Source organism: Aspergillus saccharolyticus, assembly GCF_003184585.1.
Source record: "Aspergillus saccharolyticus JOP 1030-1 unplaced genomic scaffold BP01scaffold_4, whole genome shotgun sequence".
Lineage (NCBI taxonomy): Eukaryota > Fungi > Ascomycota > Eurotiomycetes > Eurotiales > Aspergillaceae > Aspergillus > Aspergillus saccharolyticus.
The window spans coordinates 650,081-676,811 of record NW_020290614.1 but is presented as its reverse complement, the minus strand read 5'-3'; the positions used below and the strand labels follow the sequence as shown (position 1 = coordinate 676,811).

General features: G+C 52.1%; 11 protein-coding genes across 11 annotated transcripts; 5 read left to right on the top strand and 6 right to left on the bottom strand.

The window, feature by feature from the left end:
• Window positions 1-1,402: 1,402 nt before the first annotated feature.
• Window positions 1,403-2,958, top strand: BP01DRAFT_413655 (MFS general substrate transporter; the record flags this gene model as incomplete). Its single annotated transcript, XM_025579010.1, has 5 exons — window positions 1,403-1,961; window positions 2,019-2,168; window positions 2,274-2,433; window positions 2,520-2,797; window positions 2,828-2,958. 5 exons carry the CDS (start codon window positions 1,403-1,405, stop codon window positions 2,956-2,958), a joined length of 1,278 nt encoding a protein of 425 aa, XP_025434520.1.
• A 263-nt stretch (window positions 2,959-3,221) lies between these two features.
• On the bottom strand, window positions 3,222-4,741 carry BP01DRAFT_353699 (putative C6 transcription factor; the record flags this gene model as incomplete). The annotated part of the gene is made up of 2 exons (XM_025574249.1): window positions 3,222-4,405; window positions 4,475-4,741. 2 exons carry the CDS (start codon window positions 4,739-4,741, stop codon window positions 3,236-3,238), a joined length of 1,437 nt encoding a protein of 478 aa, XP_025434519.1. The 3' UTR covers window positions 3,222-3,235.
• A 1,098-nt stretch (window positions 4,742-5,839) lies between these two features.
• On the bottom strand, window positions 5,840-7,840 carry BP01DRAFT_353697 (cytochrome P450). Its single transcript, XM_025574248.1, has 4 exons — window positions 7,477-7,840; window positions 6,775-7,408; window positions 6,396-6,718; window positions 5,840-6,338 (listed from the first exon to the last, which is right to left on the bottom strand). Exons 1-4 carry the CDS (start codon window positions 7,693-7,695, stop codon window positions 5,964-5,966), a joined length of 1,551 nt encoding a protein of 516 aa, XP_025434518.1. The 5' UTR covers window positions 7,696-7,840; the 3' UTR covers window positions 5,840-5,963.
• Window positions 7,841-8,189: 349 nt separating this feature from the next.
• On the bottom strand, window positions 8,190-9,346 carry BP01DRAFT_150997 (uncharacterized protein). Its single transcript, XM_025570631.1, has one exon. It carries the CDS (start codon window positions 9,093-9,095, stop codon window positions 8,523-8,525), a length of 573 nt encoding a protein of 190 aa, XP_025434517.1. The 5' UTR covers window positions 9,096-9,346; the 3' UTR covers window positions 8,190-8,522.
• A 1,220-nt stretch (window positions 9,347-10,566) lies between these two features.
• Window positions 10,567-12,219, bottom strand: BP01DRAFT_406032 (MFS general substrate transporter; the record flags this gene model as incomplete). The annotated part of the gene is made up of 7 exons (XM_025578750.1): window positions 10,567-10,663; window positions 10,694-10,895; window positions 11,003-11,440; window positions 11,540-11,785; window positions 11,847-11,954; window positions 11,985-12,127; window positions 12,170-12,219. 7 exons carry the CDS (start codon window positions 12,217-12,219, stop codon window positions 10,567-10,569), a joined length of 1,284 nt encoding a protein of 427 aa, XP_025434516.1.
• Window positions 12,220-14,246: 2,027 nt separating this feature from the next.
• Window positions 14,247-16,050, top strand: BP01DRAFT_371492 (Zn(II)2Cys6 transcription factor; the record flags this gene model as incomplete). The annotated part of the gene is made up of 4 exons (XM_025576669.1): window positions 14,247-14,306; window positions 14,369-14,953; window positions 15,003-15,137; window positions 15,193-16,050. The coding sequence occupies 4 exons, from the start codon at window positions 14,247-14,249 to the stop codon at window positions 16,048-16,050; spliced, it is 1,638 nt and encodes a 545-aa protein (XP_025434515.1).
• Window positions 16,051-17,971: 1,921 nt separating this feature from the next.
• Window positions 17,972-19,272, bottom strand: BP01DRAFT_413650 (uncharacterized protein; the record flags this gene model as incomplete). Its single annotated transcript, XM_025579009.1, has 5 exons — window positions 19,023-19,272; window positions 18,314-18,489; window positions 18,209-18,279; window positions 18,064-18,148; window positions 17,972-18,033 (listed from the first exon to the last, which is right to left on the bottom strand). The coding sequence occupies exons 1-5, from the start codon at window positions 19,064-19,066 to the stop codon at window positions 17,972-17,974; spliced, it is 438 nt and encodes a 145-aa protein (XP_025434514.1). The 5' UTR covers window positions 19,067-19,272.
• BP01DRAFT_334032 (alpha/beta-hydrolase) lies at window positions 19,263-21,549 on the top strand. The gene is made up of 7 exons (XM_025573144.1): window positions 19,263-19,677; window positions 19,746-19,830; window positions 19,884-20,198; window positions 20,251-20,366; window positions 20,417-20,714; window positions 20,766-20,981; window positions 21,042-21,549. The coding sequence occupies exons 1-7, from the start codon at window positions 19,468-19,470 to the stop codon at window positions 21,371-21,373; spliced, it is 1,572 nt and encodes a 523-aa protein (XP_025434513.1). The 5' UTR covers window positions 19,263-19,467; the 3' UTR covers window positions 21,374-21,549.
• A 318-nt stretch (window positions 21,550-21,867) lies between these two features.
• On the top strand, window positions 21,868-23,543 carry BP01DRAFT_379715 (uncharacterized protein; the record flags this gene model as incomplete). The annotated part of the gene is made up of 2 exons (XM_025577167.1): window positions 21,868-22,313; window positions 22,376-23,543. The coding sequence occupies 2 exons, from the start codon at window positions 21,868-21,870 to the stop codon at window positions 23,541-23,543; spliced, it is 1,614 nt and encodes a 537-aa protein (XP_025434512.1).
• Window positions 23,544-23,678: 135 nt separating this feature from the next.
• BP01DRAFT_150855 (uncharacterized protein) lies at window positions 23,679-25,184 on the top strand. Its single transcript, XM_025570630.1, has 2 exons — window positions 23,679-25,097; window positions 25,157-25,184. The coding sequence occupies exon 1, from the start codon at window positions 23,879-23,881 to the stop codon at window positions 24,944-24,946; it is 1,068 nt and encodes a 355-aa protein (XP_025434511.1). The 5' UTR covers window positions 23,679-23,878; the 3' UTR covers window positions 24,947-25,097; window positions 25,157-25,184.
• A 36-nt stretch (window positions 25,185-25,220) lies between these two features.
• On the bottom strand, window positions 25,221-25,702 carry BP01DRAFT_363006 (uncharacterized protein; the record flags this gene model as incomplete). The annotated part of the gene is made up of 2 exons (XM_025576247.1): window positions 25,221-25,325; window positions 25,382-25,702. The coding sequence occupies 2 exons, from the start codon at window positions 25,700-25,702 to the stop codon at window positions 25,221-25,223; spliced, it is 426 nt and encodes a 141-aa protein (XP_025434510.1).
• Between the last annotated feature and the right edge of the window lie 1,029 nt (window positions 25,703-26,731).

Genomic DNA, 26,731 nt, shown 5'->3' with positions numbered 1-26,731 from the left:
GATAGTTAATAGTTGGATCCGAGCTGGATTTCACAGAGCTGAACCGTCAGTTCCATGAGCTGATATCAAGTTGACGCATCACATCACGGTAATTCTGAAACCTGGAACGAGCAGTGGCGCTGACATATAAGTCCGTCCAGTATCAGTCAAGTCTTGGTGGCAGACGAGTCCTCCACAGTTTCTCCTGAAGGATGGTACGCTGATCGATAAGAGCTCTGGCTCAAGACTCAGAGTGGCGCCCATCGGGTTCCATAGCTCACTTTTCACGATCCTGCTCTGTCTCCCCACAGAGCTACGTACGTCTTTTTCTCAATCAGGGCGTTCGTCGCTCCAGATGACCCTGCCTGACCTGAAGATCCACAGAGGCTGTTCGGGACACGCCAGCTGATCCGCTGTCATTGCCATTCTGGGCCTGGGATGATGCTATACGGAGTACATCTTCAGCTGGTGGGTTCTCATCAGAACTTCACACGAGGATGGTCGCAAACCAGGCTAAAAAGCACTTTGATGAACAGAAACTGAGGTGCTCCAGTCATCGATTGAGAGACACTAGTGTCGACTGATAAGTTATCATGTAGCACACCTGATGTGACAGTGCATAATCGGAGAGGCAAAGACCCTGCATTGGACTGCGAGAGCCGCACAAAAACAAGAGATCCACAAAAGGAGGGTCGACGCCAAGAAGGAAGCGACCGCGGAAGAAGAATAATCCGGGCTGCATATGAAGCCTTGTCCTTCAGGCCACAGGATCAGGCTGCCATCGAATCATCCCCAATGCAGACCACAAGTAGTTGCGAGTTTATCGCATCGTTTGATTATCTCCAGAGGGGTGTTACTGGGTGGGCCAGCCCTTTATATGCTATCAGCCCAAGAACATCTTTGATCCAATTCTGCACTTCTATCTGGGTCTTGGTATCCACTCTCGATGTGACTACTGCAAGCTTGCGCAGGGGAAAGCAGCCACTGCACGATGATTCCGCAAGGCTTCCCAAAACTATCGCTTGGCTCTGACGATCCTTACTGAATGGAAGGATTGGTATCTGCATCAAAAGCAACAATGCGGTCATCTGAATAGCAACCGACGATCCGATCATGCAAGGGTCGGCGTGGGCGCGGAGTCAAATGTGTAAGTGGCTCAATTGTGCCGCCCCCCTTTGCAACATCAAGCCTCGCATCATCTGGAACGATCTACCAGCCAAGGACCTGTCTCAGCTGTGTAAATGCTGACGAAGGCAGGAAACTTGGCCGAGACGAAAGGGGGACAGGCTGCACAAATACCGCGCGATGCTCCTGTTGTCGGCTTCGGGTACGGCTTCGGCGTTAGAACTACGCCCTCGGAATGGATTCAAGTGATATGACGCCCCAAATCACTCCCAGCTCGCATCACGTCACGAAACTCTCCATGGAAGAAGATCCCCCACCAAGCGACCACAGCATGGGAACCGACTCGTCTCCCGAGCCCACACCCCGCATGGACGGCGGTCTCACCGCGTGGCTGCAAGTGCTCGGCAGCTGGATCTGCTTCGCCAATACCTGGTCTGTCAGCCTACGACAGCTTGCTCCGTACAGTACAACTTACGCGCACAGGGGCCTAACGAGCTCATACGGCGTCTTCGAAACACACTACAGCAACGAGCTCCTCGCAGACTACAGCCCCTCGTCCATCGCATGGATCGGCTCGGTGCAACTGTTTCTCATGATGGCGATCGGACTGCCTGTGGGCTCCATCATGGACAAGGGCCATCTGCGGCTGCTGATCATCCTGGGGAGTTTCCTGCAAGTGTTCGGCATGTTCATGACCTCTCTCTGCACGCAGTACTGGCAGGTGTTTCTTGCGCAGGGGCTGTGCGTGGGGATCGGTAGTGGCATGCTGGTCGTGCCGTCGGTGGCGGTTCTTCCGCTGTACTTTTCAGCCCGACGCATGCTGGCGACGGGGATTGCCGCGACGGGGAGTAGTCTCGGTGCCACCTCCCCTTTAAACAAAAAAAAATGAATCCATCCATCGCTAACCCACCCAGCGGGAATCGTCTACTCAATCATGCTTCGCCGACTGATCGTCTCCATTGGCTTCCCGTGGGCCGTGCGCGCGCTCGCCTTCACCATGCTGGCCGGCTCGGTCCTCTGCGCTGCGGTGATGCGTCTGCGACCTGGTCATGCCAAACGCGCGCGTCTTCACTGGCGGAAGCTGGTGTCTGACTCGTCTCTTCTGATCTTCACGGCCGGGATGCCCTCTTCCTAACCCCTGTCCCATCCGCAAGCTAATTTCCCCGTAGCATTCACGGCCATGATGGCCTCCGTCTACATTCCCTTCTTCTACGTCGAAGACTACGCCATCGACCTCGGGGTCGACGAAGACATGGCCTTTTATCTGCTGAGCATTATGAACGCGACAAGTCTTTTTGGGCGAATTGGCTCGAATTGGCTAGCTGATCGGTGCGCCAAACCCACACCCAATCCGTGATCCCACGTGGGCCTTCCCCCACACAAACCCAACTAACCAAGAAGCATAAATCAATTAGGTACGGAGGCCTTCTCCTCTCCCTCCCCGGCAGTCTCTTCACCTCCCTCATGCTCTTCTTCTTCCGCTTCGCCACCACCCTCCCGGACTTGCTAGCCTTCGTCTCAATCTACGGCTTCGTGTCGGGAAGTATCGTCTCGCTCCCGCCCGCTATCATCGCCAACCTCACCAAAGACACCGCCGAGGTGGGCGCGCGGATCGGGGTGGCGTATACCGTTGCTGCTTTCGGGGCGTTGGTTGGGAATCCGATTGCGGGGGCTGCTCGGGGGCATTTTGTAGGTGTTGGGGAAAACGGGCAAGCGGGTGCAGTGGCAGCCGTGGCGGCTGGGTATCAGGGGACGTGGCTGTTCGGGGCGGTGGTTATGGGGGTTGCGGCGGGGTTGGTTGGGGGGATGTTGTGGTTACAGCGGAAGAGAGGAGCGAGGGTGGCTACTACTTAGTTGGATGAAAGTTGGAGACTTGCAGGGCGTGGTGGTTCTCGGATGGGGACTTTTGGGGTCTACTATATACTGTGATTGACCCTGCCTGTGACTTGGTAGGTTGATGAGCACTATTTACTAGACGTTGAAGGCAGATAGGTACTAGTAGGTGGGAGGGTTCCCTGAGCGTATATATTGCAACTTGAGCTAGCATCACCAGCAGACCCTCAAACACAAAAGCTAAAGGGAAGATGATCACTGCAGGACAACATTTCTCGAGGGAATGGTAGCCAGCATACTAGAAACAATCCTTCATCACACTCGACAACTCCCCCCCATAATCCACCATATACTGGCCCCGCCCCCAACCATCCACCTCTGGCGGCAACGCTCCCATCCCCATGATCTGCGTCTCCAGACTACCCACCGCCTCAAACCACTCCATTAGCTCACGCGTCATCTGCGCCCCATCCACCGGCGTGAGACTCTGCATGCTCCCCGTGGACGGCAGAGGTCCGGTATCGACCCGATGCGTCTCGTCAACCACCTCCGCGCCGCTCTCATCGGGTACCTCCTGCTGCTGCTGGCGGCGCATCACCTGCGGTCCCAACTTCCGCAAACTGCGGATCGACTTCCACAGCCGCAGCGAGATATACGACTTGGTCGAGAAGCCCTTGATCAGCTCCAGCCCCAGATAGAACTCCTCGCGGCATTCGGCCCCAAACTGCGCGGGGCCCTGCGCGACGGCCAGAAACAGTGCCGCGACGGCAGAGACGAGGAACCAGTTGAAGGTGATCTGCTGGAGACGATAGATGTCGGTCGTCTCGTTGAGGTGGGTGATGAAGCGGATGGTCTCCTTGGCCAGGTCGACGACCAGCTGGGATTCGGCGGGGTGGCGCATGAAATGCGCGGCCGAGTGGAGGACGGGCCGGTGGATGAGCATGCGGAGTTGGTTGGCGCGCAGGTGCAGCAAAGCCCGGAGACGGTGGAGGCTCCGCGGGGTGGATGGCTCGCGTTCCTGTTGCGGCTGCGGCTGCTGCTCAAGACGGAGTATGTCGGGGATGTTGGCAACCCACTGCTGGACCTGCCAATCCAGAAAATTCATCTCCTCCTTCTTGATCTCGTTGGTATTGTTGAAGGCAGAGATAAACTTCCACACCTTGGCGGCAATGCGGCTGTACCGGATCATCACCCGCAGGTAGGGCGTCTTCTCCTCCGGCTCCGGGAGCCAGGGGTCGATATCGCTGTCCTCGAGCGCAAACGGCATGCCCGTCCCAAAGCTCCAGCGAATGTCGAGGATGTAGATCGACCAAAACAGCCGCAGGACGCGGTCGCGCCCCGCAGCGACGATGGCCGGCTGGGTCAGGGTTTCGCGGCGGTGCAGCCCTCGCTCAAGACACATGCGCTCGACGATGCCCACAATGCGCCAGGCCAGGATCTCCTCGTCCATCTGGAAGTGAAAGATCGCCTAGAGCACATCAGCATGCACCCTCAGCCCCGAATGCCCTCCACACAGATTCCTTCTGGGAGTACTCACGACCAACGTCAACAAGATAATACTCTGGATGTCCGGAGGCCCCCACACGCAATTATCCGCCGCCTCGCGCACACTCTCAAACAGCCGCATCGCAAGCTCACTGCTCCCTGCCGCCTCAGCCGTCAGCGCACACGCAAATACTAACCGCAGGATCTGCACATCGTCCGCATGCACACCCCCTGCCTTGACCGCGGACCCGCCGCCAAACACCACATCCACCTGCTCCAACAGCCCCCCCAGCTCCAGAACCGGATACATCGACCCCATCTCTTCCTCATACACCCGACACAGCCGCCTCGCTTCTGCATGATCCAGCTCCCTCAGCGGATCCAGCGCTCCTCTCCGCGTCGCACCCTCCCGCCACGATGGCGGCGAGGGCGGGGGATTCGCCTCTCCCTCCCCCTCCTCTGTACCATCATCCAGGCCGTCGTTCACCTCAACAATCCCCCGCCGTCGCAAATTCGACTGCGCAAGCTGCAGACCAAACGCCGAGGTTGTCGGGCCCTGAAAGGCAGTCTCGCGGACGGTAGACGGACGACGATGGAACGGCCGCTGGCTACTCGTGCTCCCGCTGATGCTCTTCTGCTGCATCTGCGTCAGGGTTGTCACTGCTGCGGACAGGGTTTTGATTTGTTCCTGCATGGCGGTCATTTGGTGGCAGAGGTGCTCGAGGTAGGTTCTAGGTCTGTCAGTTGGGTAAACATGCATGAACAGATGCAAATATGTTGCGTATCCATGATCAGATGGAGAATTCAGAGGAAGGGACCTACTGTGGATCTGTCTCGCCGTTGGTCTGACGAGAGGGGTGGTCGTAGACGCAGTCGATGCGTTGGCGGCCACAGCGCTGGCAGGGGATTTCGCCGTTGCATTTGATTTTGCGGCGTTTGCATTCGTTGCTTGCTCATTGTTAGTGCAGGCTTTCTTGCGTGGTTACTGCTTGGGGCTTGGATGTTGGGTGTTGAGTGATGTGCTCGGAACTTGTGTGTTGGAGTGCTTGGCTAAAGTTAGGGGGTGCTGGGGTAGGAAACTTAGGAGCTCTACCAAGCCTTAGCAATATACTTCCGCCTCCGTTTGCGCGGATTTGCCTCATCAGACTCATCTCTGGGTGCAGAGGGATAAGTGTCCCATGCAGCTAGACTTGTCGCATTCATGCTGGATGATGCAATTTTGTTGTTGGTGAGAGAGAGTGCGGAGAAGACGGAGACAGTGGCCGGTAAAAGGCGGGGATAAGCGCCGAGCGCCGGGGCGGTCAATGACGGAAGAGCCCGTGCGGGGGATTCCGCGTCCGAGGCGCAATTCGGCCGGACTTTGCTTATCTTGGAGTAGTTTGAGTCCCCTTACACGCATTACACGTAGGGTCTTTCACCGACTGCTACATTGAGAATTTCCAGCTACAAACTAAACTACTTCTGTCACTCTTCCTTTCAGCTGGAAAGAAGTACTATCCCATGTAGATTGCCTCTCCGCTGTACTGTACAGATCCACTCAACTAGAGATGCTTCGTCCGCTCATCACTCTCCCGAATCCACTCCTTCAACTTCTCCGCATTCCGCGGCCGGAAGCCCACCTTGAACGGCTTGGGCTCCGTCGTCAAGGCTGTTGGTATCGCATTGCACTTGATCGAATCGAGAATCGGGCGGTCGGCCGGATTCTTCGCAGGATGCATGGTGAAGGCGGTGATCAAGCGGATATAGGCGGTGTACAGCTCGCGGTTGGCCAAATGGGAGCCAGCGCACATGCGCGAGCCCGCCCCGTAGCCGTAATGGGGGGTGCCAGTGCCCTCGCCGACCTCCAAGTATCGCTCCGGGAGGAACTGGTCAGGCTTGTCGAAGTGGTCCTCGTCGTAGTCGGCTGCGTATGCATTCTAATCCCATCTGGTTAGTATTTCGAGGTGCGAATGGGAAACAGCCAAGCTTCTTACCATGAAAAAAGTAGTTCCAGCCGGGATCGTCGCCCCGTTGTAGACAATATCCTTGATGCTTTCACGCGGCAGACAGATGGGGATCACCGTCCAGAAGCGCAGGGTCTCCTTCACCAGGGCGGTCACGTAGGGGACTTTCTCCTCCACCAGGCACTTTTCCCACGCGTCACCATCAGGGTAGACTTGCATGATCTCCTCGTACGCCTTTTGCTGGACGCGCTGCCCCTCTTCAGAGGCAAGGTAGGCGATGCCCATGATGACGTTTCCGGGAACGGTGTCCAGTCCCGCAGACACCATGGTCAGACAGATGGATTTGACCTCCGCTGCATCGTGTCAGTGCTCGCCAATTCCATGAATTACACCCGCAAAATTCACTCACCCTCATTCAACTTCGCCTCCGGATCTTTGAGAATATTCCCCGTGATGCATGGCTTGTCCGTCCCCTTGGCGATTTGATCCTTGAGGATATCCAGCAGGTAGGTCAAATACTTATCGCGCCGCACGCGGAACGACTCAGCCTCGGAGTTCATCTTGGGGAACAGCCGCAGGAGCGGGATGTAATCCTGCCAGTTGTTGCTGGTGCTGCGGAAGTTGGAGACACCGCGCTCGACGTCGCAGATCTCGTGCAGCAGCTCGTCGTCGACATTGCCGCTAATCCGGAACCCGTAGTTGAGCGTCAGACTGGTGTTGAGGGCGAAGCGCTGGAAGTACGCGACCGGATTGATGTCCTTGGTGCCGCCGTCGCTGTCCTGAAACAGCTCCTTGATGCTGGCGGTCGCCTCGAGGTCGATGATAGGCATGTACGACTGCACGGCGGGGCGGTTGAGCGCGGTGGCGGCGGCCTTGCGCCGGCGTTTGCAGGACTCGTCCCATGGGGAGGTGCCGATGGTGAAGCCCTGCGAGCTGGAGACGACGCTGTGGAAAGTGTGGAAGGTCGGGCGCGAGATCAGCGCAGACTGGTCTTTGATCCATAGTTGACGGACGGAGTCGAAGCTGTTGGCGAAAACGATGCGCTGCGACCAATTTAGTCAGTCTGTGAATAGATGCTCGGTCGGCAAGTCAGGGGAGGTGGGGTGCATACCCGATTGCCCATGCGGACCTGGAAGACCGGCCCATATTTCTTTGCCCAGTTCTTCGTCACCGTAGCATGTTGATCGCCTAGTTGCAGTAAATTGCCAAAGATGGGTACCCCCGGAATCTCAGGGATGCCCTTAATCTTGGGAACGTCGGTGCGGTTGAGGTAGCGGATCAGCAGGTATACCACCGCAATAACGGCGAGGCCGACTGTTTGTAGCGACATGGTGTGTGGGTGGATGAGCAGTAAAAGTGGTTTGGACTGTGCAAGAATGGAATAAGCGGGCGGCTGCTTTATACGCCTCTCCCCAGCGCTTCTCCTCGGCTTAACATGACTGGTATGCACCGCTTCATGCAGCAGTGGGTTTGCGTCACGACCAAAGGCGAGAGAGAGAGTCTTTCGTAAACGGTAAGGCAGTCGGTGGGCTTCATTCCCCGCATTTCCCACCATTGGAATCGACAAATCCCCCGGCGCAATTGGCCAGAGCGGCGTCTCATTCCGAATTCCCGCGATCCCCGCAACGAAAGCGGAACCGGGGCCGTGATCGACTCCCGCACTGTTGCTTCCGCTGCCATCCGATCATCCGTGGAATGGAGATAGTGCAAGCAGCTAAGACGGCCAGGAATCTTTAGCTGGAAATTTGTCAATAATACTGAGTACAATAGACAGGAGATAGAAGAAATATCAACCTCATCAATAGAATTATACATAACCATATAGACCATAGTCTGTACTATTAGTCTTCCGATTTTTCATCTGAGACTCTAGTGCTACTTGAACATAATATGTATCTACTTATACTAGTAGTAGAGCATATGGATGTACAGATACCGTAATGTTCAAAGTCGGAGTTGCACAGAGAAAATAATACTGAGTACAAGTTGATTGGATTATGCTACCTATCATGAAGTCACCTAAGCTGCCACTTTTAGTCACGGTCGATGACAGCAACTGTTTCTCCCAGTTCTTGCGCAACATGCATGATAATCATGCGACTGCCTATTGACCACCATAGACCATCGCTTCGCCAAACAGCACCCACCCATGCTCACTCATGCCGAAACTCCAACACAAATATAGTACCCGTACCACATATTGGTGCAGCCCGTTCCCACCGCCGGGTTCCACGCCACAATGTTCTGCACCGTAATTCCCTCTTTCGTCGCAACAGTGGTACACGTATCGCCCGACGCCACCAGATAAAAGGCATTGCAGTTGCTCACCATACCCGTCTGGATCGGAGTTGGCGTGGCCACCGCCGAAGTGGTCGTGGTAGTCGTCGTGGTGGTAGTCGTCGTTGATCCTACGCCGATGCACACGTAGTACCCCAGCCACAGGGCGGTACACCCGCTGCCGACGCCCGAGTTCCACGAATAGAAATCGGTCAGCGAGATGCCGGCAGCCGTCGCAATACTGGCGCAGGTGTCTCCGCTCGCGACCAGATGGTACGAGTTGCAGGTCGAGGCAATGCCGGGCTGGGTCGGGCTAGGAGCCGCTGCGGCCGCTGCATTGTTGACTTGGGTCGCAGTAATGAGCGTGGTTGGGTTCGGAGATGCAGCACGGGGGAGAATGGCTGCTGCCAGGGGAGCAGCCAAGGCATAGATAGAGAGGTATGAGAGACGCATGCTTGATAATAGAAGGGGTCGATGTCAAAGTCTCCAGATTGTTTAATCCAATGTCTGCTTCAGCTCAAGATGGCGGGAGAATACTCATCCTTTTATATGTTGATGGTCGGATTCTGGGGGTTCTGCAGCAAGTCACAAGGTCCCCTCTGATGTCAACAGAAGGATGGATTCTCGCATATCGCGGAAACCGGGATCGTGGAAGATGAGAGGCACCATCACATACAACAGCTGGGATTGATGCAGGTCTCATATTCTGGGGTTCGTCGGATGACCAAAAATGGGGTATGATCCAATAATCAGGAGTTGTTACAGATAGCCTGGCCATCGAATGATTGCATGACAGGACCCCTGTTGCTCAATTTACCATCTTGCCGCAGCTATGCTGCTTATGAGTCAGTCCCAGTAGACATTCGGGCTGTTGCAGGCATCGGGAAACTTGGTGGTATCGGCTCTCGGTCAGGACTTCTTAAGCAGAGTTCATAGCTTGCGAGACAGCACAAGGATGCTTGCAGCAACAGTGACACGCCGTCGCTCCTTTGCGTCCCGTTGGTCGGCTTCGGGTCGATCGCTCGTATTATGTCTCACAAAGGTTCATAGCCATCGAGAAAGCATTCAAGTGACTCTTATGGATTCCTGGTTCCTGCATCGAAGAACAGGTGATTCCTCCAAATGACTGCTGCCGCGGGAAGGCTCTTATTCAATCCTAGTCATTAGTCGAGCCCAGAATTGCCAAGGATTGACTCCTTGAAATATTCTGATTGGATTCAGTTACTACATGGACATGACTTCACCGTAGAAGGTCAAGGAAGTCACACGTGCCGTTCGTCAAGATGGGCCGCCTTAGCTCGATAGGTACTGCCTTGTCTCACTTTGCTTCCGGATCCCTCGGCGTATGAGCTCATGTTGTCTGACATGCAGGTCTCATTCGGATGAGGAGGTGAGATGGCAAGGGTATTTATTCATCGTCATCGAGCATTCGGCTCCTTCCAGAGCTCGCTACTCGTACTTAGTTCGAATGTTGCAATACGCATTCCAAATTCATCCTGCGGAACATGAAAGCTTAGTTCAAAGAAGATCTATGATGATAAGGAAGGATCGAAAATAAGAGAGGAATGTTCCTGGACGGGAAGAAAGCCTCATTCCCTGCTGGTAACGCCACAAGGTCAAGGTCTGTGCGGAGGTGCGGGGAATGCATTGGAGCTACTGCATGTCTCTTGTCTGCAGGTCGCGTTGCAATTTCAGTAGACAAGTCTACAGCTTGGTATCAGGTAGGGCCCAATTCTCTCGCTTGTCTCGGTTTGGCTACTCCGCAAATGGCCGGGTTGCATTCCGGGAACAGAAATAGATAAATACATTAGCCCAAGAATCCAATAATGTTCACTTCAAGGAAGAGTCATACGAAATTGGTGAAACGTCGGAATTGGACAACAAGATAGCCAACAATATTGATGATGCCGTCAAACCTGCGCTTTTACACCGTAGATACCTTTCTCGCCGCACACATACGGCTACTCCGCCGTGTACTTGCATGTCTTTGCCTATCCGCGGCAAGGGTCTGTGCGAACTTGCTCTTGGCTCGGATCTTAGGCCCTTGCCACTAAAAGATGTAAATTGGAATTGTCACCAAGAGTGCCAAGCGACCAAGGATCGTGCTCGCCCATTGGAGGTGGAATCGTCCGCCAATATTGGTATACACTGGGGTTGCGTACATCGCGGAGAGACCAGCGAGCAAATCTCGGGCGAACCCATTCCCGCCAGTCGCGGAGGCAGAATACTCACCATATGCTGCCACCATATAGTCTATCGTAGCCATATATATGCCATGATTCGCAATGGCGATCAGAAACACAAAGACCAGAGGCACCATCCAATGAGTATACTCCGGGCCCATGGATGTCCAGGCAAACCCAAAGAGTCCAACGCAATGAAGAGCAGGAGGAGGAGCCGGCGCTCAGCCAGCCAAGCCGCGTCGCCTTCGCGTCGTCGGATCAAGCGCTGGCGATTGATGTCGGGCCAAAAAATGGCATAAGCAACCAGATAGCCCACGACAATGGCATTAAAGGATAATTCAACTTGAAGTGGATTAAACCCCCATTGTGCAAAAACCAAGGGGAATGATTCAATGCAGGTAAATATTAACGCATCAGAGAAGCCAGAAAGCAAAGACAGAAAAAGTACAATGGGCTCACGCAGGTACATTTCAAATGGTCGTCGCCAAACACGGAGGATTTTCTTAACCTCAAATCGTGAAGGCTTCAACTCGTTTGGGCCATAAACATTCGTATCTTCGCCTGCTTTGCGTCGACGTTTAGCCTCCCGGTCTAACGAAATCGATGAACGCGTTTCTGTAACGAGGAAGAAATGGAGTATTTAAGTGAGTCCGCCGAATATCAGCTGGATCCAGAAGTTCCACCGCCAATTCAACCACTGCTCCATCATTCCACCAAATATGGGCCCAATAGTAGTCCCACCGACGTAACTCAAGACCACATAGGCTACAGCGAAGCCTTGGTCCTCCGGTTCCCACATATCTGCAGTCATACCCAGGGTAACCGAGCCTCCTGCTAAACTCAGTCCCCCAAGACCACGGCAGACCACCATGGTTCCAAAATTAGGCGCCAGAGCACAGGGGATTTGCCATATGTTCACAAGGAGAAGGTTCATTTGCATAATAGGCCATCGGCCGAATTCTTTGCTCCATGGAGCCCATAGCTCGCAGCCAAAGGCAAGTCACGAGAAAGATCATCTGACCCATTCGGGCAGCTTGCTGGCTGATTTGAAAATGTTCCGATAGTTGCACCACCGCATTCGAGTATGTGCTGCTTTTAAAGTTCATCGACATTTGCACAATAAATATCACTGTCGATATTGTCTATTTCTTGCACCAACTGAAGCTGAAGCCGAGTACTTCGTATGCATCCTCCTCAGTCAATTCGCGCTTTCTGTCACCGCGAAACTTGCCTCGCACTTCGCCATCGAAATCGTGCGTTGCTGCATTCTCAGCGTAGACATTGGTATGTCTTCGTGTAGGACTCAGGTCATAGTTCCCTAAGCCGGAATCTTTTTTTTCTGACTTCTCAAGCTCAAAAGAGGATGATCGTCGCGATTGATCTCTCGGCACCATGTTCTTCTTTGGCTTGAACAGCACGGCAAAGAACCAACTTTGTTTCTACTGAGTGAATGATAGAAAATAAGCGCGCTGCTTTCAATGACTGAGAAACCTATTAAGGGCGTGAAAATTTTCTGATCTTGAATACTCTACTCGACATACGGAAGCAGAGTAGACACGCTACATCACGAGGAGCAACCACCGCAATTTTTATAACCGAGTTCGCAATCCCATCATGCTGTCGACTCAAATGGGAAGTAGATGTGGGTGCTCGAAGTGCAGGCGCTGCATGATCAGGCCGTGGGGGCCCGACGTCATAAGTCTCCCCGATCGAATTTGGGCCTGGGTCAACTTGAAGAGTGGAGATGATGCACGTCCGCGCTCCAATTTATTAATCTCGTCGGACCCACTTAATTGATAATTGACTTCGAGGCTTAGAGTTGCACCAAGACTTAACAGTCTTTACCCCATAGAAATCACTTCTGGTGGTAGGTGGATTTGTCTCCGTGAACGAAGGAAGATGTATCGATTTTGGCAGTTGGGAATAGCTTTCAAGATCTGACTGGCCTGGGGCTCGATATCTGATAAATCATCAACATGTAGGAGCTCCAATCAGCGATCTCGAACGCTAGTCGGGATTCCAGAAGCGGCAAACCGGAGTGCGACCGTTCGAGGACAGAGAAACGCTTGTTATTTGGTCGGATTCATCAACTGGACTCTAGACATGACGCAAAGCTAGAGGCAAAGACTATCAAGATCAGACATAGGCGGTTTGCGCATGAATTAATAGTTCGATTTTTCTGTAAGTTGTCCTTCGGCGGTTTATTGTCTCTATGGCATGAATTGACAGACAACATTACCGGATCCAGTCAATGTCTTGTGCTGTAAGCTGGCGATGTGACATCAGACTTTGATATGAACTGCTGTTCTATGCAGCAAGGAAAGAAGTCCCATTCTTTAGCCAAGCTTGCTACTTGGACGCCATTTTTGGATGGTGCTTTTGAGTGCGCCATTGTCGAACCGCAGGACGACTCTAGCACAAGGCATGGGCTCACTCCATTTTCTTCTCTTCACTCGATATATATCCTGAACAGGGAGTTTGATGCCAGAAGAGGAGGTGTAAATTTTGGCAGTGCCCTGAGAGGTGATTGACAGAGGATAGTACCCGGTTTCTCGTGGGCCGCTGGGAACAAATGAACAATCAACATCATTTCAAGGAATTAGAGCCTGACGTAAAGCTGAGCAGTGAACTTACCGGTATGTGTCATGAGCCAAAGCCATCGAGTGTCTGCGATTGAGGCCTCAGCCTGGATGTTATCGCAACTCTCGGTATGCTGTACTCCGTAGGTGCTGAGGTTGAAGATGCTTCCACCTCGTCGAAAGTAGCAACACGGATGGTCACCTGACATTGAAGCGAGGTGAAACTTGCAGACTCCATTCTTGTTCAAGGATATCCTAGTACTACTTCCTTGATTTTTCAAATCAGTGTCATAGATCACTTGAATGCTAGACTGCGAACTTTCTTTTCTGCGATAAGGCATAGGAACCCGGCGCGCTCAAATTCCGCAGCCAGATACTCAACACTATCAAACAGTCACTTGCATTCTTGGGAGCCGTTCCAGTTGCCGAAGAGGATTTTTCCTTTTATTCGGAGGTAAAGCACTGAGATACCATGAGCTGGTAGGCGCTGTGCTCGATTCTGATGGTTGCTCTATCGAGGTGGAGTGGATACTCCTGCGAGATGACCGGGTGAGCCAAGACTCTTCTAGTCTGATTTTGGGGGCAGCTTGCGAGGCCCTGCCAAGTTTGGTGGAGAGGGCCGAGCCTCCGGTTTATGGCCGATACCGGGTGGAGCAGGCGTTTCACCCCCTCTTTGTTAAAGTCCGCCGCCTGTCGGGCCGGCCCCGAATCTTCCAATCTCAACATCATCATCACCAGTCTTGCAATCATTTTCCTCTGCCACATTCCGAGCTAATTGGTCTTATCGATGTCTGCCTAACGTCTTATGAGTCCACGCACTGCGCGTACCGACATATGCGTTCATGGTTTTTCCGGGAAGGCTGAGCACCGGCTGCTTTGTATGCCGTAAGCGGAAGGTCAAGGTACTTATCCTGAGCACAGATGGAAGAGTTTATGCGTCTGTTGCTGATAAGTTATCTCATAGTGCGACGGCGAAAAACCCGCGTGTCGCCGTTGTGTAGCACATAACAGATATTGTACAGGCTATCCTGCTGCTTTTGCATTTCGAGCCTACAAGCCCAAATCGACACAAACCACTTCGGGGAACAAGACGCACAGTTCAGCTAACTCCAGCCGAGAGCATAGGAGCGAAGCTCCAACTGATGCCGTAGGCTCTAAGGGATCCAAATTATCATTATGCTCCACTGCCCTGACCCCCGCAGCGCCGGGACCATTATTACCCACTCTTGCCCCTTGCTGGGAGTCCCAGTCCCTCGGCTACTTTTACGATCAGCATGTCCTTCACGCCCAAAGATCTCCATGCGAAGGTCATCTCGCATTCCTCCCAGACTTGCTGCGCGAGAAAGGGAATGATCCTTGCTTGAAGCATGCCGTGCTCAGCGTCTCATATCTGTCCCTGCATAATGCATCCCGACGTGGAGAGCTGCATGCTAATGCGCGTCGGCACTACGGAATGGCCTTGACATCCCTTATCACTGCACTCAGTATTGAAGGGGCTTATATGAAAGATGAGGTCTTTGCAGCGGCACTCTTCTTGAGCATGTTTCTTGTATGTGGATTGAGTCAACTACCCTTGACAGTCCAATAACCATCTTCAGGATATGAGCGGTGATCGCAACGACGCCATAAACCCTCACATCCCCGGTATCTATTCTCTGATGCAACTCCGAGGGAGGCCGCCGCAGACTAGCAAGTATGGACGTGATCTCTTCGGCTGGGCCTTTACTCAAACCGTAAGTCACAATGGAGCCTGGTACCAATCACGTTGCGATATTGACATAGTACTAGCAAATCCAGGCTGTAGCCAACAACCAATACCAGTACGCTTCCTTACCCTCGTCGATCAACATGATCTATGAGCCGGACTTTGTTTATCGCTCGGGCATCATCACGGGGAAAATATCCGAATTCTGTCAGTCCGCGCAACGAACACGGGCATCTCTGAGACACGATGCAAAGCTAATAAAATCACTCCACTCTATCCTGTGGCGGGCACATTGCATCCTGGATGAGATTGACACCTGGAACGAACGAATACCCAGTCACTGGAGACGTCAATACCTCGATAGCAGCCCGCAAGATAGCCCTTTCAGAGCGCAGCAGAACCCGTGCGACCGGTGGTCCACGTGCTTTCTTGCCGTCGTACAAGCAACTCAAATCGTGTTCTACGTTCAAGTCATAGCATGCTGTGATAAACTTGATGATCTGAAGGAAATGCTAATTGACGTCCCCCCATGCCGGTTTAAAAGAGATCCTGACAGCGAAGATGAATCATCAGACGAGGGTCCACATGGTCACGCACCATTTTATGACATTGACTTCGAAGGTCGCATTGAGGATCTAACAGATTTAATCTGCTCGACTATAAATTCCAATCTGGGTCAGATCAACCCGGTCACGGGCGCATTTCAACTCCATTCACATAGCAAGTTAGCGAATAGCTCGACATTGCTCTGGCCAATGTGGCTGGTGTCTACTTCTCCCTACTCCACAGATGAGCAGGTCTCTCTTTGTCAAAAGGGGCTACAATGTATCGGAACGACCATGGGATACCGCCTTGCATCCGTGCTGAGTGGCAATGCAAGTCCGCTTTCGCCGTTTGGAGCTGCCAAGAGTGTGAACATGTCAGCCTCTGCCAATAAATAAGTCGAATTGCCAATGGCACTCCGGTACTGATGTATAGACATCTCATGACATGTTAAGACCAATGAAATATGGATCATGTAATGTGACCGATCAAAAGCAAAGATCCACAGAACGAAGCCACGAGTCATGAATTATACTTGGATCATCGAATTCGAACATTCCAAGTCAGAAGCCTTATAAACTCTGTTTCAAGGTATGATTTGGCCTACTCTGGATCTTACGAAAGCGAAATTGAACGAGCTTGCCGCGCACCCTCGGGGTTCAACTCATTCGGGGTTTTCCGAGCGGGTTGAACCCGGACAAAAACCCGCCCCGACTCGCCGAAAGTTGGACCCCTGAAAATTCCCCGAGACTGCCCCGGACCGGAGGTTCAACCGGCGAGTTCCAACCCGTCCTGAAGCTTCGACGGTCGGAAGTTGAACCTTTTTCCCGATAGATCATATTTCGTCGGGAACTCCGCATCAATCTACACTTCAGGTCTTCAGATTAGATGCTTACTCTGGGGAGGACCAATGCTCTAAACATAACTGCAAATACCCTTGAAAATAATGGCTTATAACGCAGTTCGAGGAATTTTTAACCATTTGCCACCAGCTTCTGACGTTCGACTGCTAGCAAAGATCGAGAGAATAGTTCTAGTCCTAACCACGCCTCCTATATGACATGTCAATTACCAGAGGCGCGGGTACTAAGAGTTCAAGATCCGTAAGGCATTCGCGAATTGTACTTATAAAAGATTGCGATAGGTGAGGAGATTAGAAAGTATTAATTAATGCATGAGCATACTTGAAGGTGTGTAGAGTGATCGTGCGTGAAGGTTATGCTGTTGTTGGAGCTTAGGTGAGGGCATAGAACTAATCCTTGACATATCACCTCTAAATGTTGTTTGCGGCAGCTCTCTTGGAGTTAAATTGTCAAGAAATTAGGATTTTCAAGATGTAGTAAGTGAATATAACTGATATGATGGCGATATAAATGATGCACGGCTCAACTTTGGTACAACTTGTTATTGTGAGGGATGCATGACTCTGCATAAGACATCTTGTGGTGTCAGCCAATGTCATGAAAATATCTTTATGCCGTCCAGAGCACGTAAATTCTACTATTCGTAGCGAATAGAGAGGATTGGGGCTGGTCGGCGCAGCTGCCCCCACATAAGACTAGCTGTTCTGGGAACACCCGAAGGTAATTCCTGATGAATGAAAGATGGAAATAGCGGTCAGCAGCAGCAGAACGGAAGGAGGGTCTAGAGTGGCCGACGATTACCAGGGACTCCATCCGATCTACAAGAACAACAAGAACATTCACCACCACCACAACGCTCAACTCACAGAGCCATAATCATGGCAACCTCAATTCGTGAAATTAATTCTGCATCCTCATTATGCGTGGCATCATCGTGACTGAAAACCGTCATCTATCTGGCATTCTCGACGGGGGGTCTGGCGGCTGGTATCCGGAGTATTGGGAATATCTCACGGCTATGCGGTTTGGCAGGGCGAGCTGGTGATGAAAAGTGCTTTCCTGGATCATGATTGGAGGATATGAGTACTCCGAAGACTGGAACATGGCCGTGCTCTGTACAAGTTGACGTGATTAGCTATTGCTTCTACGAACTTGGTCGGTATTGAGACTTTACGAGCGGGAGTTGCGGCTGTGGCTCTGCCTATGTACACGTAAAGCTCATATTTAATGAAGGTACACGATCTTCTTGACACTTCTAGATTATATACGAACAACCATAGAGGCTGACGATTTTGATAGACTAGTACTACGTAGTTGATGTACTAGGTAAAGATTACAATCACCATTTAGAAATTTACGGAGTAAAAGTTGAAGCAAGCACAGCTTGACCATCTGAACGACTTGTAGAGCAGAATTTTCCATGTGAATCAATCCATCCCACATTTGAGCAACACACCTACAATTGGACGTGTGGACGTGGCTGGTGATTGCCGGAAGCATTGGCCACGTACTGATTGCCTACGGCAAATCACTCTGCCTCAAGTGCACCGACACTGGGGCACTGCACAGTACCGCGCTCGATAAGCTTCCGCAAAATAGCGAGCACCCAAACGCGGCAAGTAATCCCAGGTATCTCAATCAGGTGGCCATTGTATAATGGTGGGATCCACTAGAGCGACCTAATTCAATTGACAACACACAGAAAGTTGGATCTAAAGACACCGCCGGTCCCTGACAAAATCCGGTGTCCATGACGTGCTATCGCTGGAGATGGTTGTCACATGGTATTTCATTTCACCGTTCGAGTTGTCATGAAAATAGAGACCCCATTGGAAGTCGTTGAAATTAGGCGGGTCGTCTCGGAGGTGAAGCCCAACGTAGAGCGTGTTCAGTGGCAGGCTGCGGAGGATTTCTTCGTGAAGCTTACGGACGGCCACGTTTTTTTCACAGGAAGTTGAGTCCGGTGAAATTGGTCTGCTATTTCTTGGTCAGGTCCTCCATCTCTGCGGGTGATCCTCAGATCTGCTTGTCTGTATATATGAGTTAATGATTTGCACCATCAAATTGTGCTTCAAGGATACGCACTTCGAACTTGCAAGGTATTTGTCTCTAGCCCCCCTCGCTTGAGAATGCCTTGAGGAGGTATATCTGAAGTCTTCAACCAGTGTGTTGCAATACTGACTGGGAGAAAAGACAATCAGTGGAGCTGTGCTAGTCTCATACATTCAGTATCGAGAAGGACCCTGGCAAGATTCTTTATCCATCATTGAATTAAAGAGGCAGGAGATGGGATTGGTATAGTTCTACAACAGCTCTTATCATTCAACTGGAATGAAGCAAGAGTAGAGAAAGGCCAGGAGCGGTGTTGTTTAGCAACCAGACCAGAAGTAGTGCGCCGTCAAGCGACCACATTCGATCAATGCATTAGACGGTGACGAGGTTTCGATCTTGAACCGATCCTAAATCAACATTGGCCCTCGGAATGTAGTAGATCATGTCCGACAAACCGGGTCTTGTCCTTGAAGCGGATAATCTCTTTCCCTGCCATCATGCCATCAACCCGAGCAAGGGACCAAATGAGTATAACATTTCAGGGTTTGGGGGCCCCATGAATCATTCTTGTTCGTAAAACTTACTCTTTCCAGTTCCTCAAGCCGATTTTTACAGCGAGATGCGGCTTTGGTTGCCCATTCGAGGTAAGGCTAATAATCCCCGCGGCTCAACTCCGCCCTCCGCAACCCCACACAGCCGGCAATTGACGCTATCCGCAACACCTACCTTGTACAACTGGTCAGAATCAAGATTTTGTCCTGGGAATCGATTGACATCAATGATCATGAGATCCATGAGGTCAACTTATAAAGAACCGTCTTCGCTTTGGGGATCAGTCGCCTTGCAGTACTTATCGACTGCATCTAATAGATCGTTGCGCTCTCAAGTTCTTCAAGCGTCATGCGGTATTCTAGTCTCGTCCTAAGCTTGGCTGCTCTCGCCTCAGCCAAGGCGGAAGATCCCTACTATGCCAATCTGACATGGGAAGCCCCACGCACCTTGTCGAACTGGTCCAACCTGACCGTCGAGACACACACCGGAACCTTCATTGGCATGCTGAATGACACCTATCCCAATGTTCGCCAATTCCTTCGTGTTCCGTATGCAGAGGTCAGTTGACTGTCTTTCCAAGAACTGACAAGTGCACCTCTGAACCTGAATGTCTGCTTGAGATATAGCCTCCCGTGGGAGACCTGCGGTGGATGCCTCCTCAGAAGCCGAAGAGGTCCAACAAACGAATTGATTCCACTTTCTATGGCCCAGGTAAAACTCTCTTGAACCGAAAGAACTGTACGTTCAAGTACTCATTCTGGCAGCTTGTCCTCAGTACGTGACTGCACCAGCCAGTATCTGGAACACGTACGAACCCCCAAACCTCCTGGTCAACATTGGTGAGAAACTCGACCAAGGATCCACGGCTTGGGCATCAGCAGAAGATTGTTTGTCCATGGCAATCTGGACACCTGCCTCAGCCAATCGCACTTCTAAGCTTCCAGTTGCATTATTTGTAACGGGCGGTGGCGGCGTCACCGGAGCGATTGATATTCCCTCTCAGCTACCGGCACACTGGGTCTCACGTTCGCAGGAGCACATCGTCATCACAATTAACTATCGGTCGAATATTTTCGGAAGTTCGTTTGTAGTCTCACTTTCCCATTCTTTTCATACTGACATGTCTCGTAGATCCCAAATCTAGAGCGTTGAATGAGACCTCATTGACCCTGCTAGATGTCCGGGCTGCGGTTGAATGGGCCTATGAGAACATCGAAGCTTTCGGTGGCGATGCTGAGAATATCATGGTGAGAATAATTCCCGTCTGGGGTACTGCATTTTTCTAATGTGAAGATAGCTGTGGGGTCAATCTCAGGGCGGAATCCTAACGCACCTGTACACTCTCGCGTTCCCGGATGAGCCTCTCGCTGCCAAGTTCGGTGTCATTTCGCAGGGCGCTTCGGCCACCCTCGATCTCGCCACAGCCGGTGACGTGTACCAGGATTTTGACATTGTCGCTAAGGGACTCGGGTGCAATTACGGGGACGACTATGAAGCGGAGCTCGAGTGTATGCGCCAGATCTCCTGGGTGCAGATTGAAGAATACATCAACCGCTATAACGCTACTCCCTCGATTGCTTTCACAAATTATATCCGTGGGTCGATCCTTGTCGTTTGAGGCGCGTGGGCTTACAAATCCTCTCTAGCTGACGAGAGATACATTTTCTCGAATGAGACCGAGCGATACCTTCAAGGAAAGGTTGCGCCGGGCCCTTCGATTCGATCTGATACAGCCCGGGAGTTCCCTGATCAGAACAGCACATACGTTAGCTACGAGGAAGGAATCGCTGATTGCCTTGCACGTTCCGACTCGGAGCTTCGGGCATCCATTGGTCTTGACACCTACCGCTACTACTGGGCTGGTGAGTGGATGATTTTCGCTACCTAGTAGAGACTAGATACTGAGACTTGACCTATTCTAGGCAACTTCAGCAACATCAGCCCTGTTCCCTGGCTCGGTGCATTCCATTGGACTGACCTTTTCATGATTTTCGGCACTTACATGCTGGATGTGGGTAATATTACCGAGCTCGAGGTCCAGACCTCCGAGACGATGCAGGATTTCTTTTTGGCGTACCTCAAGGATGCATCCACAATCAACACCACTGTAGGCTGGACTGCCTTCAATGGGAGTGCGCCTAATGGCGGTGTTATTTTGGAGTTCGGCAAGGATGTTCCCGTGCGGAACGTGACGGGCGACTGGCTTGATGGTGGTTGCTGGAACTCTTCGATTCCCTTTCGGATTGATGGATAGGCAGGTGGTGCGAGATGTGTTCTGACAGGGTTCCTGTAGAATCCTGTTGCAGTGGCTTGAGACTACACTATTGAAGGTGGGGTGGGCTTTCATACTCCGGAGTCGAAAATATTATAGAGGCGCGAGGCGCTTATCCCTTTTAGTCTTTAGTGAATCTTCCCCGCCGTGTATCTCCCCAACCTTTTCCCCCTGGCATCTTCACCACACAACAACTTTCAAGTGAATAGTCTAAGCTATTCGCTCATCAAGCCACTGCATTTATAGCAATATACTGTTCCTAGAGTCTCATATGTGAGTATCTCTTTCGGGCGCAGAGGCCCGCGCTGCTGTTGCCGCTGACGCCTGGTCCCGCACTTTGCTGCCTAGGATCCCGAGTCGCGTCAGATACTATTAAGATCGCGAAGTGACCACTTTACGGTTGCTTTCTTGTACATACGAACGAGATTGACAGACTCTTACTCCCCAGCACGCTGGAGCCGACGTAGCAGTCACCAATGGCTCACCTCTTGTGTCTCCCGACCGAAGTTTTGCTGCAGATTGTTTCTCTTTTGTCATCCAATGCGGATCTTGCGGCCTTGGCGATACAATGCCGGCGACTTTATTCAATCACCGATATGAAGACCCGCAAGAGATATCACCGCATCCGAGTCACTAACAGTACAAAACACCTCGGGCACGCCTTCGTGCTCCTGGTCGAGATTCTAAAACAGCCACTTTTGGGTCGTTATGTGCGTCACATTGAGTACTTCGAGCCTTTGGCGCGATGCTACTCCCAATACAAGCCTAAGAATTTTCTGAACGAGCTAGACATGCCGGTAGTCCGAGCGGCAATTGAACAAGCAGGGTTTCGCAGTGCAGATGTTAAACGTCTGGTCAAAGTGTTTACCCAGATCTTCCGAGTTGTCGAAAGAGTGGAGAAAGAGGGGCATCAACCAGGCCGGTCAGTAGAAGATTCCTTGCCAGAGCTGCGATAGATCTGGCTTTTGTTCTGACTGAATCAAGACTCTTTGAGGTGGACGAGCCCTTCCTCGCGCAGACACTGACAGCACTTCTCATATCAGTGTCACCGGATGTAGTGTCCATGGCTCTCACCCAGCCGTATCCCACCGCGGATGCGATGCACTGGTACGACGACGCCCTTGAGACCGAACCTGCTACACTCCCTTTGTATTGGTTCCTGTATCAGATTAATAACAACGACGATTTCCCGGCCCCCGGAAGACCGAAACTCTTGACGAAACTTCGCAATGTGTATATGATCAACGAGAGAGAGGAAGTATATTGGTACGAGGATCGGTTCTATTATCCTATGGACTTGTTTGGTTTTATGACCCTCTTTCACCGCCTGCCGTCCATCGAATCAATCTGTACAGACGCACTGGAAGCTGACGTGGATGGGAGACGCGGGTTCCCTTTTGCCTCATCGCATATCTCCCGCATCCATATACATCACTCGTTGATTGGAGACCTGGACCTGGCAAGACTTATATGCTCTTGCAAGCAACTGCGGGAATTTCGCTACTCCATCGGGGGCAGAGCGACCGGTCGGGATCCTATCGCGACATTGAACGACTATCGTACCATTTGCCAGGCCCTATTGATTCACCGAGCTACATTAGAGATTCTTGACTTGAATGCCGCAGAACAGGATTCTCAATGGTCGGCTGTAGTAGAAGACGACGTGGATGAGAATCTGGAAGAACGGAGGGACCAGGAGCCCTTCTTTTGGGGAGATGAGGATTTATCCGATAGCGAGGACAATGTGGCCGTGCCGGCCTGGATATGGGAGCAGTCTGGCTCGTTGAAGGACTTCTCGGCCCTGAAGCTCTTGGCTGTGGATATCAATTTCTTGTTGTACATGGCAAGAGGGGTGAACTCCGCGAGAGATAAGGGATGCGAGCTCGCCGGCCGCTTGCCGCCCAGCCTGGAGTCTCTGCTCATTAGAGGTTATGAGAGTGGGCGGAATAAGAATCACGATAATCAAGTGGCTTCTCTGAGAGCTTTGAAGAGCGATCAAGTCTCTACTACATTGAGAGACATCCAGGGAGTGGATCAAACAATAACGCCGGCGATGCATGTTGAGGATCCTGATAGGGATAGACATCTTCTTTGGTTTAGAGAGGAAGAGGAGTGGTCAGAAGAGGACGAGGACATCGAAGTGTCCGAGTGAAAACACCAGAGAAGCTCCAAAGGGGAACTTGAAAGGGCATTGGTGCAAATTTGCCAGAAGAGTCCTCCGGAGAGTGGCATTGACCAAGTGGAATTTCGAATTTGGGACCATACCAGGATACCACATCCTCCTTCACCGACTTTGTACAAAATTGTCGCCATTCAGGACAATCTGCTGCCATGAATGTTCGGTTCAACCCACCAGTTCCTGAAACGGTGGACCTTTGGTCCGTGCACGCGGGTGACCGACAGATCCTTTTTTGCTTCGCTTTTTTCCACCCCAAAATAGCCACAAGCCCGGAGGTCGAACATAAACAGGAATATAATTAAGTCAAAATGAACCCCCTTCGCTACCTTGCCCCTCCCTCGCCCTACAAGGAGCTCTCCACCTCCAATAAAAAAGGCCTGAAGGAGCGCCTCAGCTACGCCGAGGCCCTGCAGCACCACCCGGCCCTGCAACTGTCCGCCGAGGGAGCTGAGCTCCTAGACACCTACCAGCAAGCATGTGAGGCTCTTCTTGAGGATCCCGGCAACCTCAACGCCGCCATGCGCATGCTGCAGTACGAGCAGTCTCTCGAACCATCGGCTGGCAGCCCCGTCAACCTCTCCTTCGACCTCGCCACGAAGGTCAAGCTGGGCGAGGAGCTCGACAACCTCTACAGCGTCTGGACCGTCTCCCGGTACTTGAAGTACTTGCCGACCGGTATCCGCGAGGAAGCCGGCAACCACCCCTCGTCGAAAGTCGAAGACCCCTGGCACACAGCCTTCTGGACCCCGTTCCACGGCCGGCTTGAAGCCGAGGCCGAGGCATTCTCCCAGGTCCTCGCTGGCCAGAACCGTCACAACGAATGTCCCACTTCTCTTCTCTTGATGCTGCTCTGCGATCGCCACACGGTCGACTGGGACGAGGCGCGGGCGCTCATCCGGCACTCCGCCGAGGGCGCTCAGGGCGCCGTTGTCGCGAACCTCCCCGAGAGCGACTTTGGTGAATTGCTCCGTACCAAAGACGTGGCTGGGCTGGCGACGAGACTCGCCCGCGACGAGACCGGATGGTCGTGCTCGACCGAGTATGTGTTGGGTGTCAGTACTCTGCTGATGGGGTTCTTCGCGAATACCCTGGCGGATACGCTGTTTGATACCGAGGAGGAGCTGATGGATCCGACTAAATGGGCGCCCAAGAAGCCCCTGCGCGAGCGACTGGCATTGACGGAGGGCCATGAGCAGGCGTTTCGCGACCTGTTGCAGGAGATGTACTTGCAGATGCTGGTGGGATCCGATGATGAGGATGATGACGATTTCCCGGTTTATGATGACTATGATGATGAGTTTGACGACGAGGATGGTGAGTGGGAGGATGAGGAGGGAGGCGAGGAAGATGATGGGGAGGAGTCGGATGAGTATTAAACTTTGTGGTCAATGTGTCAATATGATTTACGGCCAATTGGAGAGAATCGCAATACCATCTCTCAGATACTTTGGGCATGAAAATGTCTTCAGCGCCTTGGTTTTCTATAGGTCAGCTTAGAGTGCGTGAATCTCTGCAGCATGATTCCAAGTAAGAACACAATCCCACAATACACTGAATATATTGCCCAACGCTTACACATGCAAAAGACACATTACTCTCATCTCCAGACAGGTCTCCAGCAGTCATTAGGGCCCTGGTACTACGCAGAGTCTAACTTGTGACAATGTGGGTGGTCAAAGTCGTCCCACCACCCCTAGCGCCAGATCGGGATCTGGCAGAACTCATCATCATGGCAACCGTGACACTCCTTCCACACTGTCCAATTCAGATAGTTCTTCACAGACCACAAGATGTCAACCACAACATCGTACTTCATCAGCCTTCATGACCTTCACAAAGCTAGTGCAAACTTGACTGCTAACAGTATCCACTGCACGGTGTGCCTGTGAATCATCTGCAGCATTGAGGAGAATGAATTGTGTTGCGCATCTCTCCATCTCTGCATCCACACTTCTTTCATCGTAGTCAACAAATGTATCCCAGATCCGCGTGACGTCTGCATCCGGAGAGAGCAGTCCGAACCAGTGGTGGTGACCCGATGCCAGAACACGCATCAGGTGGCTGTACTTCGCAATGAACATGTCAGTGACGGCCTGCCAGTTACTCTGTCGGTCATCGACGTCGTGCGTCATGACGAGGCTTGTCAGGTTCTGACGGATGGGCTCTAGACCTGCCCACGGCAGGTGGCTCAGACGTGGAGCTTAATGATTGTCCGGAAACAGATCCAGGGAGTAGTTATAGGCCGTGACAAAATGATTGTAGTTCAACAGAACCCGGCCGCCACCAAGACCATTGTACCTGGCCCGCATCACCTGGCGCACCTTCGTCGGTTTAGTGCTGAGCCCCATTGTCCCATCAAAGCGTGGATGGCATTGAAGATGTAGTTGGCAATCTGGATAGATTCGGGCGGGGGGTGGGATGCGGCGAGCGGCGAGGGAGGTGGCAGTGCCTACAGCAGAGATGAGAGTGAGGATGCAAATTCGATGCATTGTATCTTCTGGAGGGAAGATCAGGTTGCGCTTGCTTACCAGTATAACACAAGGATGGTTGGAAAGATGCGCCTTTTGGAGCCTGATGAGAGTTGAGACGTTGCCTAAACAGGATATCGAGGCCGAGTGGAATAGTCAGGCACCCAGGCACTCAATCTCCCGCCAACCATCTTCCCTGACGCGCAGTCGATAGATGTTCAAGAACAATGGATTTATCAGTGACAGATCAGCCCTGCAAAGCGTTAAAATCAGCCACGTGACGGACAGCTTTTCTTCATCGTCTCGGACCGTCAGCTTGCATTTGTTGGACCGCGCTAGATTGCGTCGAGGGGTACATTCTCCGCTTAACGGGTAATAACTGATTCCTGATCTTAATTCTCCGACATCGTCCAATCGGTGAAGCCGGCACCAATCAATAAGATGCGCAGGCGTACGCAGGGATACAGTAGCAATCTTCCGTCCTTGGCTCGGAATCCCGCTGACTTGCAGGTCTTGGCAGAAGTAGCATGATAGAAGAAGACCGCTGGTTGTGACTAGCTACATGAAAAGGCGCTCCACATGAGACTTGCTTACCCCTGAAAACTTATCTCCGGCTGCAAGTGCTTCAGAGTCCACCAACCTACCATTTCTTTCGAACTCAGCCTGCCGGAATCGGTCCACAAACTGCATACT

Bases quoted from the DNA above. Each gene is read 5' to 3' on its own strand.
- BP01DRAFT_353697 (XM_025574248.1), bottom strand. From the start codon at position 7,695: ATGTCGCTACAAACAGTCGGCCTCGCCGTTATTGCGGTGGTATACCTG. The intron at 6,719-6,774 runs GTGAGTGAATTT...GACACGATGCAG, and splicing joins GGAGGCGAAGTTGAATGAGG to CGGAGGTCAAATCCATCTGT. The intron at 6,339-6,395 runs GTAAGAAGCTTG...AGATGGGATTAG, and splicing joins CTGGAACTACTTTTTTCATG to AATGCATACGCAGCCGACTA.
- BP01DRAFT_150997 (XM_025570631.1), bottom strand. From the start codon at position 9,095: ATGCGTCTCTCATACCTCTCTATCTATGCCTTGGCTGCTCCCCTGGCA.
- BP01DRAFT_334032 (XM_025573144.1), top strand. From the start codon at position 19,468: ATGCGGTATTCTAGTCTCGTCCTAAGCTTGGCTGCTCTCGCCTCAGCC. The intron at 19,831-19,883 runs GTAAAACTCTCT...TCATTCTGGCAG, and splicing joins TTCCACTTTCTATGGCCCAG to CTTGTCCTCAGTACGTGACT. The intron at 20,199-20,250 runs GTTCGTTTGTAG...CATGTCTCGTAG, and splicing joins TCGGTCGAATATTTTCGGAA to ATCCCAAATCTAGAGCGTTG.
- BP01DRAFT_150855 (XM_025570630.1), top strand. From the start codon at position 23,879: ATGAACCCCCTTCGCTACCTTGCCCCTCCCTCGCCCTACAAGGAGCTC.